Below are 21,266 nucleotides of genomic sequence, written 5' to 3' on the forward strand. Positions count from 1 at the left end.
TTGTCGAGACGCAATCTTTTCTTTTTTTGGGTAAAAGATGAAGAAGGAGTAAGTAAGTAAGTAAGTATGGTCTTCAGGTTTAATTATATAAGCTGTTCTGCGATCGCCAATTCTGCTTGTTGCACTGCCCATCTAATGTCTTGTTTTTTAATGCGTACCTGTGACTTAGTAAAAATAAATCTTTGTCCTACTTGAGCTCTAAATTTGAAGCTTGAGAATAATTTTATAATAAACTGTGATATTTTATTGCGTTTTTATTTATTACGTTTCTGAAATGACTCTTTTCCGTCGTATCAATATAATAGGTTATATTTTTATATAGTACGTTTCAAAAAGCTATCAACGAAATGTCAACGGCTTTGAAATATATTTAAAACAGTACACAAACAGTGCAACAGCTGATTATTTAAACAACTTTACCATTGACCTTCGGAGGCAGCTTTTAACCTAATAACTGTCAAACTCATCATCACGATCTGCCATTTGGTCAATTAATTTCAATGAGCAAGTAATTGTGGCCTCGTCTTTTGTTTCCTAAATGTGACAGTTTACAGTCTTCAGAGTCTACACCCATCTTCAGCTCAATTACTTGATCCCGGTAACCATTTTACAACTACCCACGTGTTTTTTTTTATAAATATTTAGGCCTTCATTATTAAATTACATAAGAAGTAATTTTGACATGCCATACTGTGCCTGACTTACCAAATTATCATATAATTCATCTTGAAGTTTACTTAAATTTTGAAGATGTCAGCCTACTACACATATTCTGAAAGCAGCAGCAGTGACAGTGAAAGTTTTAGTGGAAATGAAAACACAGTCGATCTTTCACATCAAAGCTTAGATTACAACAGTTTTATAAATGTATTGGAAGGATATGAAAAAGATAAGTCCAAGGAAAACCATGTTGTCCCTCATACTATTAACACATTAGTTCTGTATCAAAACCAGCTTGTGGACGTTCCGCCAAATGTTTCCATTTTTAAGAATTTGAGAGTAGTTGACATTAGTAGCAACAGATTGAAAAGACTCCCAGATATTTTACTGACATTTCCTTTGACGACTCTTATTGCCAAGAACAACCTCCTTGACAACGAATCCTTACCAAAATCTTTTGAGTTAGTGAGTACTTCTCTGAAGAATCTCAACTTAAGTGGAAACAACTTGTCACATTTCCCACTTCAAATCCTCGAAGCCAAAAACCTCTTGTTTGTTTACCTTGGGGGAAACCGAATTGAAACAATTCCTAAAGAAATTGCAGCTCTCTCAAGGTAAGCTTATGATTGTGTATCTCTTAACTTTTATAACTTACTCCATTTGTACTAAGTTAAACTAATTTAAAAAGTTAAAATGGATGATTATTTATTGGTAGTTAATTAGTCTGATTAATTTTTATCATATCACATCCTCTTTGCTTTTAACAACCTTTTCTTTTTAGTTTTCTGTGAAATCCACTTCTTGACTGCTAATCAATGTGTCAATCTTACATGTTTTTATGACAGGCTTTAATTAAAGCCTGTTTGGTTAAAATATAATTTAGTATGATGTCAGTGCAAGGCTACTTAAAAACTAACCTATCAAAAATTCAAATTAGGCTATTGAATATTTTCCATTCTCCATGAAAGTATTGAGTTAGCTCATCCAGTAGCCAGTAGGTCTACACATATTACTAGAATAGCTTAAGTTTAAGTAGTTTAATTTGTAGCCATAAACTATTGGTATTTTAAAATTTGTCCGTCTAAATATGACTTCTCAAGTTATTTATTGACGGAAAATCCCTTTTTTAGAAGGTATACATTGTAATAATAGGTACTATTTACTCAAAATAAATTACTAACAAAACATCAAAATTGCTTCTGAGGCGTCCAGTTAATACAGTGAGACTAGCTTAGAAAACGTGCTGACTTGTAGTCCCTAAATATTAATAATATGTGTATATATAAAACAGGCATGACTAGAAATAAATATAATGATGACAAGCAAGGACTAGGGTTGAGGTACATTAATCATAACAAACTTAACGAAAATAACAATGAGACAAAAGCTAACAAACAACAATGAGAACGTTCATGAAGATGCTTATTAGCTACGTCAGAAGCGTGTTGCGCAGGATAAGGAATTTAGAGCACTGCGGTGGGCCAACAGCATCTTCCTCTTGATAATGGGGATGGTAGTCCAAAACAAGTCAACATTAAGTGGAAGCAGGTTAGCCTGGCGTTGGACACGGATCATTCTACTACTCAGTTCATACAATATAGGCCTACCGTGGTGAAGTCTGGCAAACATCACTCTCGATCTTGGGTTCGTAGGCAAACAAAAGCTGATTCGCTTCAGGAGGCTGGGGCAGTCAATGTGCACATTCAAGATTTTGAAGATAAAATAACATCATGCACAGCTCTCCTGAGCTCTAGAGGCGGCTGGCCATGATCCAGAGAGAGAGATCCTGAACAGGGACCTCCAAGTAGCCATAACCCATGCGGGTACCCACAAGCCTGAGAAAACGAGTTTGGATCCCGTTTAGTTGGCCAGTTAGGTATTTCTGATTAGGTGACCAGACCACAGAGCAATATTCAAGATGAGGCCTAACAAATGCGATATAGAGTGACGTAATGTCTCAGGCTGGTGGAGGTATCTTGAAACGCGGAACATGGATCCCAGGCTTCCTTGGATTATGTTTGTTTGAGTGGAGCAGGCCATGTAGACGTTTGACTCAGAGAGATGTACATCTTACATCTTTATCTTCTTTCAATAAAGATACAGTATCATTAAATGCTTTTATTTAGCCTATAAAATACCAAAATAATAAACTACCGGAAACAAAAAACACCTAACCCAACCCCAGTAAGTTAGGTGAAATAGCAGTACGTAGGTAATAAAATATTATCTAGGCATAACATTTGTACCTAAATTATGATTTGTTATAATTCAGAAAATAATTCCATTGATAACAGTCCAATTTTTAACATGGTTTCTCGAGATCAAATAATTGATACGGAAAAATTGGCTACATTTCAGCTAAGCCTAAATTATAGATTTAACTGGTAGAGATGTATAGTTTTGCCATAAAAAAGAAACAGTTTTATTGATTGTTGAATAAAACTTTGTTTTTCTTTCCAACTTTGTTCTGAGTATAGTTGCCTGTTTCTAGGCTATATTTCTAGGCAAAATGTGAAAAGTTTGTTCTTTGTTAAACATTGTCAATTTGGCGTTAAAGACTGTTGTATCTCCAGTAAACTAAATAAGTAACTTTACATTAGGTTGCAAGTGTTAAGTATGGGTGGTAACATCCTGAGTGAGGTTCATCCTTCGGTCGGGAGCCTAAAGGATCTGAAGGCTCTGATCCTGAGTGACAATCTCCTGGAGAGTCTCCCGGCAGCTATTGCCAGCCTCAGGAATCTCAAGACGCTACAACTCCACAAGAACCGTCTAAGAACATTGCCGACAGAAATCATTTCGTTGAAGTGCTTATCTGAGGTGAGGCGGATTGTCAATATGCTTTGAAATTAAGTGGCAATGTGTCTGATTCCTACTGTTTCATATTGTGTTAGAACTTAATCCTAGGTTTGGATTATCAATTATTAAGATGGGGACGCAAACTCAGTGCATATTTTAACCCAAATTTGAGTGAAGGATGAGTGTAGAATGGATGATCTGAGTGAGATGATCTGTGAAGCTTTCTTACTTACTAGGATCAGCTTTAAGACAGAATCATTTATTAAAAGCCCAATAATTAGCAGGGATATCTGGGTCCAGTTTCCAACCATCAAAAAATTAATTATTTGCTCCAGTTAATTGCTTTGATTATTAAGGAAATAATTTTTGCATTCCGATCCACTACCCTCTTGATTCTTCATTAAAATCATAAGTTGAACTGTTATTCTATTATTTTTTTTAATTTGTAACAATTTTATTTCTCACCATTAAATTCAAAAGCTGTAAGTAGCCTAATGACAAGGGCCCTCCATTATTCTGTAAATACCATTGCTGTTGGATTTGGTTGCTTGATTTGAAAGTTTTAATTGTTAATGATAAAGTCAAACACAAGTTAAGGTCGCAAACATGAAGACGCATCCTATTTAAAAATATATTTCCTATCTAGGCCATATCACACAATACAACATACCGTACTGATACACAATGAATTTTCTTCACAAAAATACTCTTCAATGTTAGATGGAAGTTGAAGTCTCCCCTGAGGCCCTGTCTAGGCTGATTGTTTGGGGCTATATATCACGTATATGTCTCCACAAGTGTAGCAAAGCATTATGTTATATTTATCTTATTATGCTATAACCGGTTTGTTTTGACTGTTCCCAGCTCAGTTTGAGGGACAATCCGCTGGTTTGCAGTTTTGTCAACGACATGACATACAATCCGCCCAGCCTGCTAGAGATTGCGGCTCGCACAATCAAAGTACACAGAGTACGCTATGAGGCTAGAGACTTGCCTTACAGTCTGCGCGAGTATCTCAATAGCGCTCACCACTGCGTCAACCCTAAGTGTCAAGGTATATTGGTGAAATTCGCTTGATTAGAACTTTCTTAACTTGAACGATACTTCCTTATTCCTTAACTTGTTGAGTAGAACTTCCCTCTTTTTTCTGTTTGTGCCTAGAACTTCTACATACAATGTTGAGATGCCATAGGTAATTTTCATATGATTTTGGATGGTTAAAATTTGTTAGAACATTGTGTATGACAACTTTAGTTTAATATGATCAATGTGAAACACTGGCATTGGGTGGTAATAATATTACATAAGGTAGGCTACATTAAGATCTAATACTATACTGATCACCACCCTTGCAACACTGATTTGCCGTTGGCCCTTTACCTGCCAACCCTTGTATTGTACACAGTACAGTTCAGTAACAAATTGTTTTTTCACAGTTAATCTCTGCTCATTGTACAATTGATGTCCTTTTTCTGCTTTCACTACTTTTAATAAGCTTAGGAGTTGTGCACGCTTTATAGTAATGCAGTTATGCCATCATCAAAGCAACAAACCTGCAAATCTTTGACTTTTTTTGTTACTTAAATTTACTGAAGACAACAGTTCTTGCACAGTTGCACGATCAGAAAGTATAACTTTTTCATTTTCAAACCTTTTAAAAAATGTTCAATTTAAGTTTTTAATAATTTGATTTATGTAGGCCCGCAGGTCCCATTGGTATTAAAATTATCCAAGCTGAATTGTACCTGTCCCTTATTATTATTATAGTGAAATAAATGTTTTTTAAAATGTAAACTGGCTGTCATTATCTAGATAGACAGTAAGTCATTACAGATAGGTCTGTTAAGGATCATTAAATAATGCCACCATACAGTTTCTCCATACTGTAATTAGTATGAAGAATTTAAGGGCTCTTAAAAATTACCAAGGCTGTGTCATTTTGTATAATTTAAAACAACAGTTAGCCTTGTTTTCCATAAAACAAAATAAATTAAAATAGCCTACTAGCGTTGAAAAACACCCAAACTACATTTGATTAATTTATGGTCCTGTACAAAGATTTGACAGTCTATGAAGCTCTAGATAAACGATCAGAATAATGTATTGCCTCAAAACATTTTACAGACGCATTTTATGTTTCGTGCAATTGTTTTGTTTTGATGGAATTTTTATGGCACAATCAAAAGTTTAAATTCACTATGACACATTGCATAACATGAGGTCAAAACTTTATTGATCTGTTGACGGTTAATTTTATCTTTGTGTACTCAACGACTGTGCCGTGTGCAGTTCGGAGTCCACGTGATTAAAGTAGTGAGATTATAAATGAATCAATATACAATTATATTGCACTACACAAGAGAACAATAAAGTAATTATCCTTAATGAATTCCAAATTGAACTTTGCAAATATTAATTACCATAATTTTCAACATTGACTTTACAAAAATAATTTTGTTATACATAATTTTTTGATCGTTGACTTAAACTAAAACTAGTGCAGGAATTAAAGAGACCTTTGATTAGGCTTATCATTTTTATTGTCATATAGGTCATGGGACTAGTTTTTTGGTGGATTGTATGTCAAGCGATTGTGAAAGTCTTTCATGTCAAGTTTCTAAAAAAAAGCTAATTATTTCCCTGTTGATTTGGTATCCTACTCAACCCGATTTAATTTGTTATTTTTATAATTTTATTTTAATTAAAATTACAAGCTCTCAATTGAATATTTTAATTTGAGTTACAAATAATGGAACTACACAAAACAGTTTTAATTTTATTGTTGAAATATTGTGAACATTTTCTTTCTATATAGGTCTTATTTTGTTATTTTCAAAAACATCATATTTTTGAATAACTATTTGGCATCTCTTCTACCCAATTTAAATCACGGTACTATACCTTAAGACTCGTTATTTACATTGAAATTCAAAAGCTCTTGTATGAGTGGTCTGCATGTCGCTGCACAGAGGAAAAACATTTTTACAAACTTTATCACTTAAACGAATTTCCCATAAAGGGAATAAGATATTACCGTAGGTCTCATGGTAAAACCTAGACCCAGGACCGATCTACAGTACAGTAGAGTCCCACAAACTCGGCGTAATGTGGACTGGAAGGGTGCCGAGTTTGTGAAATGCCGGGTTATCGGGAACTAGGGTTAAAAATAAGAACAATACAGTTTTTAAGCTTTTTAACTGCCTTTTTATTTATATTTATATTACAAGTCAGTATTAAGTCATCAGATATAGTACAACAAATCCTTAATACCAGTTGCGAATAATTTGACTTAAGCTGGCTTGAGTCCATGATTAACTAGCACTCAAAAAATCACAAATTTTCTGAGCCAGGTGATGGCCGAGTTATCCAGACTGCCGGGTTATCGAGAGCTGAGTTTGCGGGACTCTACTGTACTTGTTTTGATGTTCACAGAGACCAAAAACACCATCTTGTGTCATCTACTAAAAATAGCTGTAATATAACAATTTTTAGGTGTAAAATGGGGCAAACCTGAAACTAGAAATTGTAATATTTCAGGTATTTCTTATTTGATATTTTTGAACTTGGTATCATTTGATAGGGAATTAAAATTGCTAAATAAAAGTGTTAAACTTGAAATTGTTCATAAAATCTTCAATTTTTTAGTCGTTTAAGTTTAAAATTTAAAATGGCCGCCATTTTGAAATTTTAAGTTGAATCAAGATAAATTTATTTTCTAACATGGGTCTCTTCTACCTTAACATACATACCAAGTAAAGATCGGTTGAAAAAATTCAAAGATAAAAAAACAAAATGGCGAATATCTGGTTAACGAAGCGATTTGGAAAAAAAATATTATTCGTGATTTTCTTTTTATTTCAACCTAAGGAATCACTACCTAAATTATGTCCTCACCTTTTTTGAACACCCTGCATACAAAATAAAAAAATAATCAAGGGTTTTCCGTAAGTTAAGGCCTCCATCGAACTCATATTGCAGCCAAGCTTTTAGCTTGAGTTTACATCTGAAGTCAGTGTTTGTATAACTTCAATCAGTACTACTCCAAACAGATTTTACCATATGGGACAATTAGTCTCGTTAAATATTCTAAAAGGTTGTGATATAGGCCTAACATTGACGTAGTAAAATAAGTGTGATTATCACCTAGGTAGTCTAGAAACTAAATTATTCTTGGGTAGTTGTTTTACACACAGTTTTGTACAGCTAAGTAAAGGCTGCATCTAAATTTAAAACTGATTTAGAAATGCTGTGTTTTAATGTTGTATGAGTCGTCAAAGTCCATTAAAAAGACTTAACTTGATAATAAAATAACGAAATATACAAAATTAGGTTTTTATAAGTGATTGATGTCTAGCAATTGGACAGATTTGGTTACTCTGGTCCTAATCAGCAACAATTTGTGGCTCTTAGAAGTCTTTGGTGGATAACCTTTAGAATTGATCCCTGATTATCTTGCCTTGCAATGCAAACCCTAATATATAACTTTAAAACATATTACAAGAAAATAACTTGATACTAATTATTTTGGAGCACAATAGAAACAAGTTTGGTACTTAACTTTAAAGTTTGTCACACAAAAAAATTCAATCTTGCAGATAAATCAACTCTTAATTTTATATTAGCCTACCCCAGAGTCCAAATAAATCCGTTTTCTCTGGATACGTTCATTTTATTTGCCTTTTTTTAACTTTCTTGTAGTAGGTCACAGAGAACTCTGTGAGTAGATGCTATTTACCTTCCAGTGTCCGTTGGAAGAAAATAAAGCTAGGTCATCCTTCATCATCATAAATCCTTCATCATCATTACTTTTTTTAATCTCTTGAAGTCATTATGCAATGTATAAGCTTTTTTACTAAACTCCACAGCTTCCTTTAAGTCTTACGGTACCAAAGATTCTTGATTTTAGTAGACAGTCTATTAAACATCTAATTACTTATTATTACCTTAATACAGCCACACACCTAGGTATTGTTTAAGCTGAATAAGAATGTAAGGTTGGTGTAGAATGGACAATAGTTTTATTAATACTTATGAAGTCAAACGGGGCGAAGCCCGTGGGTAACAGCTAGTCTCCTTTAAACATGATTGCTTAGAGTTTGCAAGGACAGGACAGATGTTTATGTCATTCCTGATCTCCTGACATTTTCTGAGCTTGTGATATTTTTTACTCTAAGCTTGATCATAATTTTGCATTGTGATATTAGTCATCACCATCCGTATGTTTAAATTATCATTGCTTTTAGATTACATTTCACACCTATAGCACAGTATATTTGTCTTCATTTGGAACACAAAAAAGGAGGTTAAAGTGGAAAAATAAATACAAACCACAAGTCGCTCGTTGTCTTTGTCTGAATACCAATTAGTTGTAAATATTGTAAATTGGTAATTTTGTAGACGACCACTAAACTTGTCCATTTATAACAATCCATCCTCGGAGCAGAATCAAGTACTAAAGAGACAAGTCTTGCTGAGTTTATTATAACCATTTTGACAATCAAATCCTACCCATGTAATAATTGAACTTTTAATTTGCAGGGGTGTTCTTCGACAATCGTGTGGAGCACATAAAGTTTGTTGACTTTTGCGGCAAGTACAGAGTTCCCCTTCTGCAGTACTTGTGTTCCAGCAAGTGCATCATGAACAACTCCGCAATCCAACACCAGGGCCATGCAGACATCATGAAGAAGGTGTTGTTGGGATAAGACATATCTACCAAGGTACTTCACTGGCCAAGCTGGTCGATCCTTAAACAAGCTGCAACTTTGCTTCAGAAACTTTGTTACCATCTGGTTTCACCCATGTAAAATGAAACCCTGCTCTATAGTAATAGTTTCAATACGTGATTTTTTTAAAATCCACTTCAAATTGACAAAACATACTCCAATTGAACTGTACCTTGAAGGGGATGATATACCCTGCTAGGATTTGGCTTGGTGTGCACGCTTGTTATTTAGAGACAACTCACAAACTTTCTGTAATGACTTGCGTTCTTAAGACAAGCATCAATTCTCATATTCTCAAATGTCCATAACTGAAATTACCTGCTCTACAAGAAAGGTAATTTAATCAGATTAGTCAATCATTGTTCTACAAAATGTAAGACAGTAAGGTAATTTCCATTTCCTGGAACTAAATATCTGATGCAAAGCTGCAACATAAAATGTTACAACTGCCTCTATTGTACAATACAATTTAGTCCAAAAATGGACACTAAAATAACAATCTGTTTTTGTATTTACTTTTGAGCTATTGGTTGATACATATTTACTTTTCAACATATTGTTTTTAAATTGCATAATGTCGTTACGTACTAATATGAAACTTTGGTCTTGAATAAAGTAAGATGAGAAGATCTTCTTGTTTGGTTCAAACTACCACCTGCATATGACACACAGCACTTGGTCTACAGCTATACAAACAAAACTAGTAACAATGTGCTTGTCTAGCGATTTTCACTAGTACATGTTGTTACGTTATTCCTAAATTATTGTTTAGTCTCTAACTATAAACTAATTTTGCACACATAAGTGTGTTTTTGTTGTTGTTTTTTTTACATTTACATTCCATATTTTTGTACTAACTTCTGAGAGTTTTAAACCAGAGGAAGTCTTCCTGAATACATGACATAGTTTTTATCTTTAAAAACTTCAAGAAGTGTGTCAACTTTTTAAAACTGTGTCAACAGAACTATGCTGTTTCAAATTGAATCATTGTCTTTCTTAAAAATAGAGATGTAGTGCCTTTTTTTATTACAAAATACCAGTACGGTATAAATAAACAGTGTTAAATTGGCAATCATTAAAAGTACAAATACTCAAACGATTGCATGACTGGGTAGAAAAACATTATTTCAGCTTGTCTGGTACTAATTTTTGTTTCACTAATATTTTACAGCAAAAATATGCATTGATAAGATAATCACATAGATAACAGTAATAACTTTGTTTTGCCATACATGCCAAAGTGTATTTAAACCTCAAACTTACTTATTTAGATGAAAACTTAAAAATTAAAAATGCATTTATATGTAGTTGTTTCTAAGTAAGGTACATTACACAAAAGGTTTTACAACAAATAAACTTCTGCTCACATTTGCTTAACTTTAAGTTTGGCTTTTCAAATCAAGTATTTAAAAGTGACAGTTTGTAAATTACTGTGAGTTACCAAATAAGTTAATTTATTCTTTGTTGTAAAGTATGTTTATCATGTTATGTTAAATATTCACTGTTTGTTACCTTGGTTTGTCATGTAGCCCTTATTCTGCTGCATTATGTTGCTTTTACTTTTGTGGTGATGGATTTTTAATGAAGATTTAGTCACATTTTTACAACATATATTTGTTTTTTTTTAGATTTGACTAATCCAACTAAAGGAATATTTTTTGCAGACTGAAATTAATTGTAACACACTTGAATTTTCACTATTCATTTCAGTAGACAATCAAATCATAGAACAATAATAAATCAGTTTACTTAATTTTAATGTATTCCATAAGTAAAACAAAATATTTGCACTATTGTTTTTTTATACAAAAGGAAAACATTCCAATACCTCAAGAAATCATCATTGATTTCTCCCCTAGCTAGTTTTATAATAGTCTATATTGTTTAGAGTTTTGATTTAACTCAAATTGTGATATGCTAATAAAAGTGCCTTGAAATGTGCCATAATTGTCTCTACTAAATAAAGAAATTGATTTTGATGTTACTTTTTTTCAAATCTTACATCCTAGTGACAAGCCTAGCTATGAGAATTAAGTCTGTAACTTAGGGTTTGCGACAAAGCGAGCTGATTCAAATCTGACTCCATCTGTCCTTTACTTCCCTCATCGCTACTGTAAAAAGTTCCCTTATCTATACCGTCAGTCTTGTTATACAGTAGAGTAGTAGTTTTTAACGAAGGAAGAAAAAATATGCACAGACTAGAATAGACATAGAAATTGTATAGATAAGTAGAAGTATAGATAAGTTATATTTCTGTATAAGGGTAGTAGAGGGTAGCAGAGAAGGAAGAGGGGTTGTCTGGATAGTATAGTGGTTATAATATCTGATGGTCGCTGGTTCAATACTAAGGGTACAATCACACAGAAACAAAGGTAAACCCTTCTAGTTTTAAATACAGTGCATTGATCCGCAAGCAAGAATTCCTGAACTTTCCATCACTATCTCGACAGAAACTAAAAAATTACCTGCAGCCCGTCACCCGTCTAGTGGGATCCCTTAACCATATCTACTCAATACGTACTTTGCATCTCTATTTTTTAATGTGTATATAAGTTACAAGATGTTGGTTTGGCTAGTTTTCTTTGCTTGTATTTACCTCAATCTATCACCGACGCTTCACGAGAACACTTTTCTCCTCATGCGACCATCTACCGGCAATGTAAAATATTGTGAATAGACAATAAGTTACTCACTGACTCTATCCATTGTACTTGTACATTTATGAATAAATGAGATTATGATTTGATTTGATGTATTTTAGGGGTTGACACTTTAGACCAGAGAAATCTAATGTGATTTACTCGAGTTGATTGATTTTTCCTTCCATTGGTATTGGTTATATCAATACTTAGTGTCACACAGAAGAGGAAAGATGCTATAGCTAGATTATCGAAAGCATAAGAAAATAACTTGATGCTGGTGTCAGATTTCAACTAGCTTGCTTTGTCCCAATGGGAGCTTGGAGGCATTGCTTTACACATCAACAGGTAACACTGAAACAAAACAAACCTCACCCCCGAAACACTATCACGTAAACTAACAGTCCCTACTTGGAATAAATGGTTCTGCTTTAGAGACAAACTACCCTTACCTTTGATTGACAGCTATTCCTCAGAGTCAAAGGTTCTGTTTTAAGGCCCTGCACTAGCCTGACCACAGCCATGATATATACAGCCAGTTTTTAAATACTTATGCGGAACAGCGTATAACAGACAAAATGTTACTTATTGATCAGCTTGAGTCTTTGGCCTGACCTTCTAAATGTGCCAGCCAAAACTATAATGCATATTTCACGACCCACCCTGACCAGTACGAACATCAAGCAAACATAGACATATTTTTTCTACACCAAATGTTCTTTATAATGTACAATCATACATAAGAACAGGTGTTTTGTCATCATATTAATATCTTTGACTACTTCTGTATCCAATAGTCAATGCAAATATATATAAGTTTTTGTGTTTGTTTAAAGTTCGATCACGCATTAACTACTGGTTGGATTGAGCTGAAATTTGGCTTGATGGTGGCTCACATTCGCGATTAACATATAGACCTATTCTTATCTCAAAAATCCTTTCGGGCTCCACCCCAGAGGCTCTGGAGTTTTCCATGTTAACCTTACGAGTGTTCATATTTCAAAGTAATTATATAATTTTGTCAGCTGTTCAAACTAAATCAGTTGATTCTATGATATTCAATAGCATTAACAAGTTATAAGGTTTACCAACAGGGTGCAACACTATTTTTTTTTTTTTTTTATTTATGACAACAGCTTATGAATTAACCCTTCCCGGACGGGCAAAATCATGGCATAGGCCGGTAAAAAATTAGAGGAAAAAATAAAAATAAATTTTTGATATTTGTGTTTTCTTATACACGTATACATAAAAGAAACACAGTGGAACACATCATACTGTCAAAATAATTTTTTTATCGTTTTTAACTATGCGGATATATCCGCTACCCGTCCTCGGATGAGTAGAAGTGCAGCGGATATATCCGCCACCCGTCTTTGAAGACATGACCATGACAACGTTAGGCAATAAATAAAGAACAATATGTAAACAATAAATAGAGACAACGTAATGTTGAGCGCGAAACGTCGAGGAGGAGCGTAGGAGTGGTGGTAGGTGCGAGGGGGGGGGGTGAGGCGCAGGAGAGGGGTTAGCGTGGTAGAGAGGGGGGAGTGCGGGGGAGAACGCAGTCATGGAAAGAGCAGGATAGTGGCGCCTTGGTTCCGCGAAACATCTGGTTACTGCTCAAGCACATGCCAGTCTGTCTGAAAAGAAGGCGGATATAACTGCTTCCCGTCCGGAGCATCAAAAACCATATGCGGATATATCCGTCACCCGTCCTTTATCACCAAAGACTTATGCGGATATATCCGTCACCCGTCCGGGAAGGGTTAAGCAACCAAAAGCTATGATACACAATGGGAACTGTCAACATAGGATATTTTACAGTTATATTTATGTTTTTAGCTAAATAATTTGTGATATTGGATAAATGAAATAGGCCGCAAGCTGATTGAAAAAACAGGTGACTTAAAAGCAAGGAGCTACCTAGTTCAACGGATTTTTCAATTTCAATTTTCAATTTCTTTATTCATTGAGAAGTATACATAATACAGCATTTGAATAGTGTCAAAGATTACAATTATTAAAATATAAAATACAGATTAAAAATAAATCTTAAATTAAAAAAAATACATCTCCCCATACAGATGCCTTCTTAATATCTAGTATTCTTGAGGGAGATGGAAAAATTCTTCTTGAGAATGAATTGCCATGTTTATTAAGAAATTTTTTAGTTTTGTTTTAAACTTTTTTGGATCTTTTTCATTTCTAATTCCTCCGGGGATATGTTTAAAAAAACTTTTACCAGCAAATGATGGCTTTTTTTCCTACAACTTTAATCCGTGCCTATTTTGCAAAATCTGATTTTTTTTTCTCGTTTCATATCGGTGAACCGGTAGATTGGATACATCGGATGAGGTTTTATTTTTAAAAATTAAAATTGAATCATAAATATATTGCCCATAAACAGTTAGTATGTTTAGCTGTTTAAAGTGCTCTTTTGCCGAGACATCAGAATTTAGTCTGAGTATTATTCTCACTGCCCTTTTTTGATGTTTTAATATTTTATCTAGATTGATTTGAGTTGTTGCTCCATATAAACAGATACCAAAGGAAATATAGACTAGTAAAAATAGCTTAAAATTTACCTGTACCTAGAAGTAATTGTAATATAATTTCTGTAAATGGATTCTTATGTAAAAATGGCTAAGAAAAACGATGGTGAAAAGTCTACCACTCTACGGAGGTGCGTTGGCCTTGTATGAAAGGTTTTTCAAAATTGCTACCGTAAATATTTATGTTTTTAGCCAATAAGTCCTAAACTATTACAGGTAGCTTAAATAAGTAAATGAGTAAATTTTAAAGAATTAAATTGCGCAACTTTTGGTATACAGGGTGGCTGAAAAGTAACTTGCACCCCCCCTTAACTTGTCAACCATTAGAGATATTTAAAATCGGTTTGGGGCAACCTTCTTAGATATAAGGGGCTACACTAATAATGGTCAATTTTGAAAATGTTACCATTAGGGGTAGCGGGGGTAGGGGGTAGCTCAAAATTTTCAAATGACAAGTATAGTCGAGTTTGGTATCATTTTACAGGTCTTGACGAAACATAAACATTGACATAAAGAAAACCAAAATCGGCTCACTAATAACAAAATGGTGCCCTAAAACGTTTCAAATCCAAATAACCATGAGGGTGGCACAAAAATTAACTTGTACCCTCTTTAACTTTTTAACTATTTGAGATATTTGAAATTGGTTTATGGCAACTTGTTTGGATACGAAGGGCTACAATAATTATGGTCAGTTTTTAAAATTTTGCCCTTAGGGGTAGCAGGAGTAGGGGGTAGCTCAAAACTTTCAAATAGCAAGTATAGTCGAGTTTGGTATAATTTTGTAGGTCTTAACATAACATTTAACATAAAGAAAATAGAAATCGGACCATTAATATCAAAATGGAAGTTCAAAATTACTTTAAATAACCATTGCCTCAATCATTTTAGCTGCCATTTTGTTATTAATGGTCCGATTTCTATTTTCTTTATGTTATTTGTTATGTTTCATCAAGACCTGTAAAATGATACCAAACTCGACTATACTTGCTATTTGAACATTTTGAGCTACCCCCTACCACCACTACCCAGGGCAAAATTTTCAAAACTGAGCACAATTATTGTAGCCCTTCATTTCCAAACAAGTTGTCGCAAACCAATTTCAAATATCTCAAATAGTTAAAAAGCTAAAGAGGGTGCAAGTAAATTTTTTTGCCACCCTCCCCTCATAGTTATTTGGATTTGAAACGTTTTAGGGTGCCATTTTGTTATTAGTGAGCCGATTTTGGTTTTCTTTATGTCAATGTTTATGTTCCGTCAAGACCTGTAAAATGATACCAAACTTGACTATACTTGTTATTTGAAAATTTTGAGCCTCCCCCTACCCCCGCTACCCCTAAGGGCAAAATTTTCAAAATTGACCATAGATATTGTAGCCCCTCATATCTAAGAAGGTTGTCGCAAACCGATTTCAAATATCTCAAATGGTTGAAAAGTTAAGGGGGGTGCAAGTTACTTTTCAGCCACCCTGTATAATAAGTTACAAGTCCTTACATTCTTAAAAAAAATAATGTAGTCAGTCAATTTTAATAGTTTTTTGTTATTCAGAGAAATGTTTTGTTATGGATTTTAAGTTGGCAACAATGATTGTTTTGTACCAGGTGAGAGTTCTTATTGTTGTTGTTAATATTTCTACATGTTTCTAGTTTACTTTCATGTTCAGTAGTGATGTTTTTAATTCAATTTCAGTGCATTTTATGAAAAAAGCTAATTTGAACTAAGCAGCAAAAAAAACCTGTGATACAAATGAAAACTGTAAAAGTAGGATTGTTTACAGTTATGTTTATGTTTTTAATTTCATGAATAATTTGTGATATTTTGCTAATTCTTAATAACTATTTTTCTCTATTGTGTAGGTGAAGTGGTAGAGCTTTGTGACTATGGTAGATGTGTAATACTATTGCATACCATACCGTAAATTTGAGGGCGCAAATTTTCTCAAACCGTGTCTTCTCACATTGCAAACGCAAAGATTGAGTATAACTGCAATAAGCATTTTATGTACTTATTTGCCAACCCCCACGAAGGACGGGTACTCTGCTAGTAGTATAATACTTATACTATATATATCACAAACGAGATTTTGTGGCAATGATATATTTTCAGTAAGAACGCAAAACTCGAGAACCATTTGGGCTGAAACTTTTCATAAGAGTAGGTAGTAATTTGGACAACACAAAAATGACTAATCATGTTTCGAAAATCCGATGTCTTGGGGCTCCACCCCATTGGCCATAAAAGTTTAAGTGTTAATTCTTATTCCAATTTACAGTATTTATTTTCATGATTACAGTACCATGGAAACTATTTATTTTTCATGACCAAGCACATATTTAGATCAATTGCCTCATAGACACATTAAACGATATGTATACTTTAACTTCAGAAACCGCATTCTACTAGCCTGAGAAGAATACACTGTAGCCTAATGGAAATCTTCCACGTCCTTAAGCTCTCTTGATAGGAAACATTACGTTTCTTGATAACCTCAGAAAATGCCCCTGCTGGAACTACGCTAGCTGCTACTACCCATGCTAGTTACCCATGCTAGAACTACCCATGCCATGGAAAGTTCCATTACCATCTAGTCTAATTATATTGTGGCCAATGTTGTCAGCAGAATATTGAATAAAACACTCAGGAGATGTGGATTGTGATCAGGCATACTTGTACCTCTATGTTTTAGTAAATTAAAACATAATTAACACAACTGAATTTATTGAACTCACAAATCAGACTAAACTAAAAAGTAAACAAAACATAATAATATAAACAGTCATCTGACAGATGTTATAAATAAAACATATGGACTTATTTCTTGATACATAACACTCCTCCCCCCGTTAGGTAGTCCTTCAGATATGCCGGTGGTCGACGGATACGAACAGGTCGAGGACTCATGCTCATTGAAGTGTTTTGGGAGTTTGATCTAGAGACACGTGACCGAACAGGTTGTGGACTCGTGCTCATGCTAGTGGAGTCTTGAATTAAACCAGAAACGTTGAAACCAGCATCTTCTTGATGAGGGTTAATTGAACCTTCTATACCACTAAATGAATTGCGAGATTGTTGCATCACTGATGGTCGCATTGGTTGTACGTCTGGTGTTCTCATCATAATAGGATTGCGAACCATTGATGGTGGTTGCACTGGAGTGATATGATGTGCTTCTGGTGTTCTCATTTGAATAGTATTCTGGAGTAGTGGGTGGAATGGTGGGTTTACTGGAGATTCAGGATTATCCAAGTGTGAGTTAGTAGATGCTTTTGATGTTTCTGAGCGAGGTCTCAATTGGTCAATATGACGTCGTATTTCAATGCCTTCTTTTGTTATCAAATGGTAGCTCAGCGGCCCGGTTATTCTAGTGACTTTAGCAGGAATCCACTTTGGTCCTCGCTGATTATAGTTTCTTGCAAATACGGAGTCATTTTCTTTAAATTTCCTCTGAGGTGACTGTTGGTAATCGTGAAGCGCTTTATCCAAGATTTTCTCTTCTTTGTCACTTGAAGAATAATCTGGGTGAACTCTGTCTAAGATGGTTCTAATACGCCTTCCGAACAGCAGTTCACTCGGTGACATATTAGTAGAACAATTTGGCGTTATATGAGATGATATTAGGAACTGAGCCAGTCTTTTTTGCCAATCTCCTTGAAGTATTCGTCGCAAAGAATTTTTTGTCGTTTGGACCATCCTTTCTGCCTGACCATTCGATGACGGATGGTATGGTGCAACCACGACGTGGCGGATGCCATTGCTTTCATTAAACGATCGAAATTCTTGTGAAGTGAAAGCCGACCCGTTATCAGATACTATTGTGTCTGGAACACCATGTGTTGCGAAAAGGCTTCTGAGGACCTTTATAGTTGATCTTGAATCTGTAGAAGGCACCAAAACTACTTCTAACCATTTGCTGAAAGAATCGACAACAATCAAAAACAACTTGTTTTGGAAGGGCCCAGCGAAATCTATGTGGAGACGAGACCAGGGTTGTTTCGTTTTCTCCCAGGGAAGAACTGTTGCTCTTGGAGGGTTGTGACGACTTTGTTGACATGCTTGACAAGAATTCACTATGTTTTCTATGTCTTGATCAAGTTTTGGCCACCAGAAATAGCTTCGAGCCAACGCCTTTGTTCGAACAATGCCCTCATGTCCCATGTGTAGAAGCTTCAGAGCTTGTTGCCTGAGAGTGGATGGAATGATCACCCTAGTTCCCCAAAGTAAACATTGTTTGTATTGAGAAATTGAATTTTGACGAGAAATGAAAGGCGTAAGGTTGAGATCTGAGTTATGAGTTGGCCAACCACGTTGAGTCCATAATAGTACTTTAGATAGAAGTGGATCCTTTTCTGTTTCTTTTGCTATTATATTAGCGGTGATTGGTTTAACCTCATCGGATTCAATGTATAGCACGTCATTCAAGACTTCATTTATCTCTTGATCAACAACATTGGAGGAACATGGAAGACGACTCAAACCATCAGCATTCGGAATAGAAATCCCCGGTTTGTATACAAGATCAAAGTCATATCCATTTAAAAGGATACTCCAGCGAATCATTCGAGGTGACAGTGTGTTTGGTGTTTGTTTATCCACAGTGAAAAGACCCAGAAGTGGCTTATGATCTGTTCTAATTTCAAAACGCCTCCCATATAAGTAATTGTGGAATTTTTTAACCCCTCCAATGATGGAAAGTGCTTCCCTATCTACTTGAGCATATCTTCGTTCTGACTGACTCATTGTCCTGGAATAAAACACAATTGGAACTTCCTTTTCCCCTCGAACCTGACTAAGCACACAACCAATACCATAAGGAGATGCATCACAAGTTAGTATAAGATGGCTGGAGGGATTGTAATGAGCCAGTATACTATCGGAAGAAAGGAGCTTCTTTGAAGCATTGAAAGCAAGTTTATGTTTTTCCTCCCACCGCCATTTAACATTTTTGTCCAATAAGCGATGTAAAGGTTCTGCAACATTGGCTTTGTTGGGTAAAAAACAGTGATAGAAATTAAGTAAACCTAAAAATGCCTGCAGTTGTTCCTTGTTAGTCGGCTCAGGAGCATCTTGAATGGATTTGACTTTGTCCGGGTTAGGACGAATTCCGTCAGAGCTCACAACAAATCCCAAGAAGTCAACTGATGTAGATAACAAAGAACACTTTTCGCTTTGGAGTGTAATCCCTGCATCTCTAAAACGAGTGAATACTTGTCTTAATGTGGTAATCAATTCGTGTATTGTTCCTGCTTTAACCAAAATATCATCAAAGTAAGGGATTACATTGTCCAAGCCCGAAAGCAAACCCTCAATAAAATGTTGAAATATAGATGGAGCTGAGCTAATACCGAATTGTAGTCTTTTTGGTTTAAAAGCACCCTTGTGTGTAATTAGTGTCTGAGCTAGTGCCGACTTCTCGTCAACAACCAGTTGTTGATAAGCTTGGGCTAAATCTAACTTAGCAAAATATTTCCCTTGGTTTAAGTTTGCTAAGAGCTGAGAGATTGGTGGAATAGGGTACAGATGATCTTGGATAGCTTTGTTTAACGTTGCCTTATAATCACCGCAAATTCGTATTTTACCATTGCTTTTTACGGAAACAACAATTGGTGTGGCCCAATCCGATACCTGAACAGGTTCTAACACTCCTTGATTAACTAACTTATTCAGCTCTTCTTCTACTGGGGCCTGCAATGCATAAGGTAAAGGGCGCGCTCTTAAGTGAATTGGGTTATAATTCTGGTCAATTTTCAGTTCGATTGGAGGTCCTTTATAGCACCCTAAAGAATTTGAAAATACATCGGAAAATTCACTTTTCAGATGTTGAACATCCAGCTGAGCTTTACTAAGAACTTCAGATTCATGACAGTTGATTGAAAGTACTCCGTTTACTTCAATGTTAAGACTTTTTAGCCAATTACGCCCCAATAAACTATTTCTATTACCTTCAGTTATGACTAACGGAAGGAAACCATTGAACTTACCGTATTTCACATAAACATTAGTCTGACCTAAAACACTTACAGGTTTACAGGTTGTAGGTTCACTGTAATCCTTGAGTTTCCAAGGAGAAGGTTGCAGTTTACAGTTTTTATGAGAAATTGTATTCCATAGTTCTCCTCCTATGATAGAAACACCTGCACCAGTATCAACTTCCATTAGAACTTTGTGATTATTTATGTTGACAGTTGTATACAGTTCCGGTACTTTAGTGCAGTTAACTTCCTGGACGTATTGAGTTGTTTCGTTATTTGATTGAGGTGGAAACGTTTCTTCTTGTTCATAATTGGTTTCCTCTGACAAAACTTCATGAGCCCGCTGTCCCTTTGATCCGTGTTTTTGGCTAAAATATTCTTTGGGGCGTGGTTTCCCTCCTTTACAAACTCGTGCTAGATGCCCAATTTTCTTACAAATATTACAAGTAGTCTGAAGATGGGGACAATCCCTTCTAAAATGTCTTAGTCCACAACCAAGACAAACATTAGGTGTAACAGAGTGAGCTGGATTGTTGTTAAATGCAACAAATTTCCTGTTTGAATGGTCAATTTTATGTGCATTAGCAAAACTTGAGCTACTGAAAGAAAGTTCCTTACTTTGAGTTTGAAATAATTCATTTGACTTAGCTGCAATAACAACATCCTGAAGTTTAATAGTAGGTTCTTTCAAAATTTTATTCCTTAACTCATCACTTCTAGATCCAATCAAAATTTGCATAATTAATTCCCTATCCAAGTCTTTGAATTCACAGTTCACAGCTAATGTTCTTAGTCGAGAATAGAAAGAGTTAAACGACTCTGATTCTGCTTGATGACACTTCCTAAAATTAAATATTTCAAAAAGGACATTTTTGGTAGGAGCGAAATAGTCAGTTAATAGTTTTATAACATTTTTGTACG

General features: G+C 34.9%; 2 protein-coding genes across 2 annotated transcripts; one reads left to right on the forward strand and one right to left on the reverse strand.

Annotated features, from left to right (window-relative positions):
• The first annotated feature begins 437 nt into the window (after nucleotides 1–437).
• LOC128986680 (leucine-rich repeat-containing protein 58-like) lies at nucleotides 438–11,161 on the forward strand. The gene is made up of 4 exons (XM_054407167.1): nucleotides 438–1,274; nucleotides 3,261–3,477; nucleotides 4,321–4,510; nucleotides 8,995–11,161. Exons 1-4 carry the CDS (start codon nucleotides 751–753, stop codon nucleotides 9,159–9,161), a joined length of 1,098 nt encoding a protein of 365 aa, XP_054263142.1. The 5' UTR covers nucleotides 438–750; the 3' UTR covers nucleotides 9,162–11,161.
• Nucleotides 11,162–17,187: 6,026 nt separating this feature from the next.
• LOC128985101 (uncharacterized protein K02A2.6-like) lies at nucleotides 17,188–18,940 on the reverse strand. The gene has a single exon (XM_054404481.1). It carries the CDS (start codon nucleotides 18,931–18,933, stop codon nucleotides 17,188–17,190), a length of 1,746 nt encoding a protein of 581 aa, XP_054260456.1. The 5' UTR covers nucleotides 18,934–18,940.
• Between the last annotated feature and the right edge of the window lie 2,326 nt (nucleotides 18,941–21,266).

Source organism: Macrosteles quadrilineatus, unplaced genomic scaffold (assembly GCF_028750875.1).
Source record: "Macrosteles quadrilineatus isolate MER2022 unplaced genomic scaffold, UCM_ALF_1.0 Scaffold_2__2_contigs__length_208266976, whole genome shotgun sequence".
In the NCBI taxonomy this organism is placed as follows: domain Eukaryota; kingdom Metazoa; phylum Arthropoda; class Insecta; order Hemiptera; family Cicadellidae; genus Macrosteles; species Macrosteles quadrilineatus.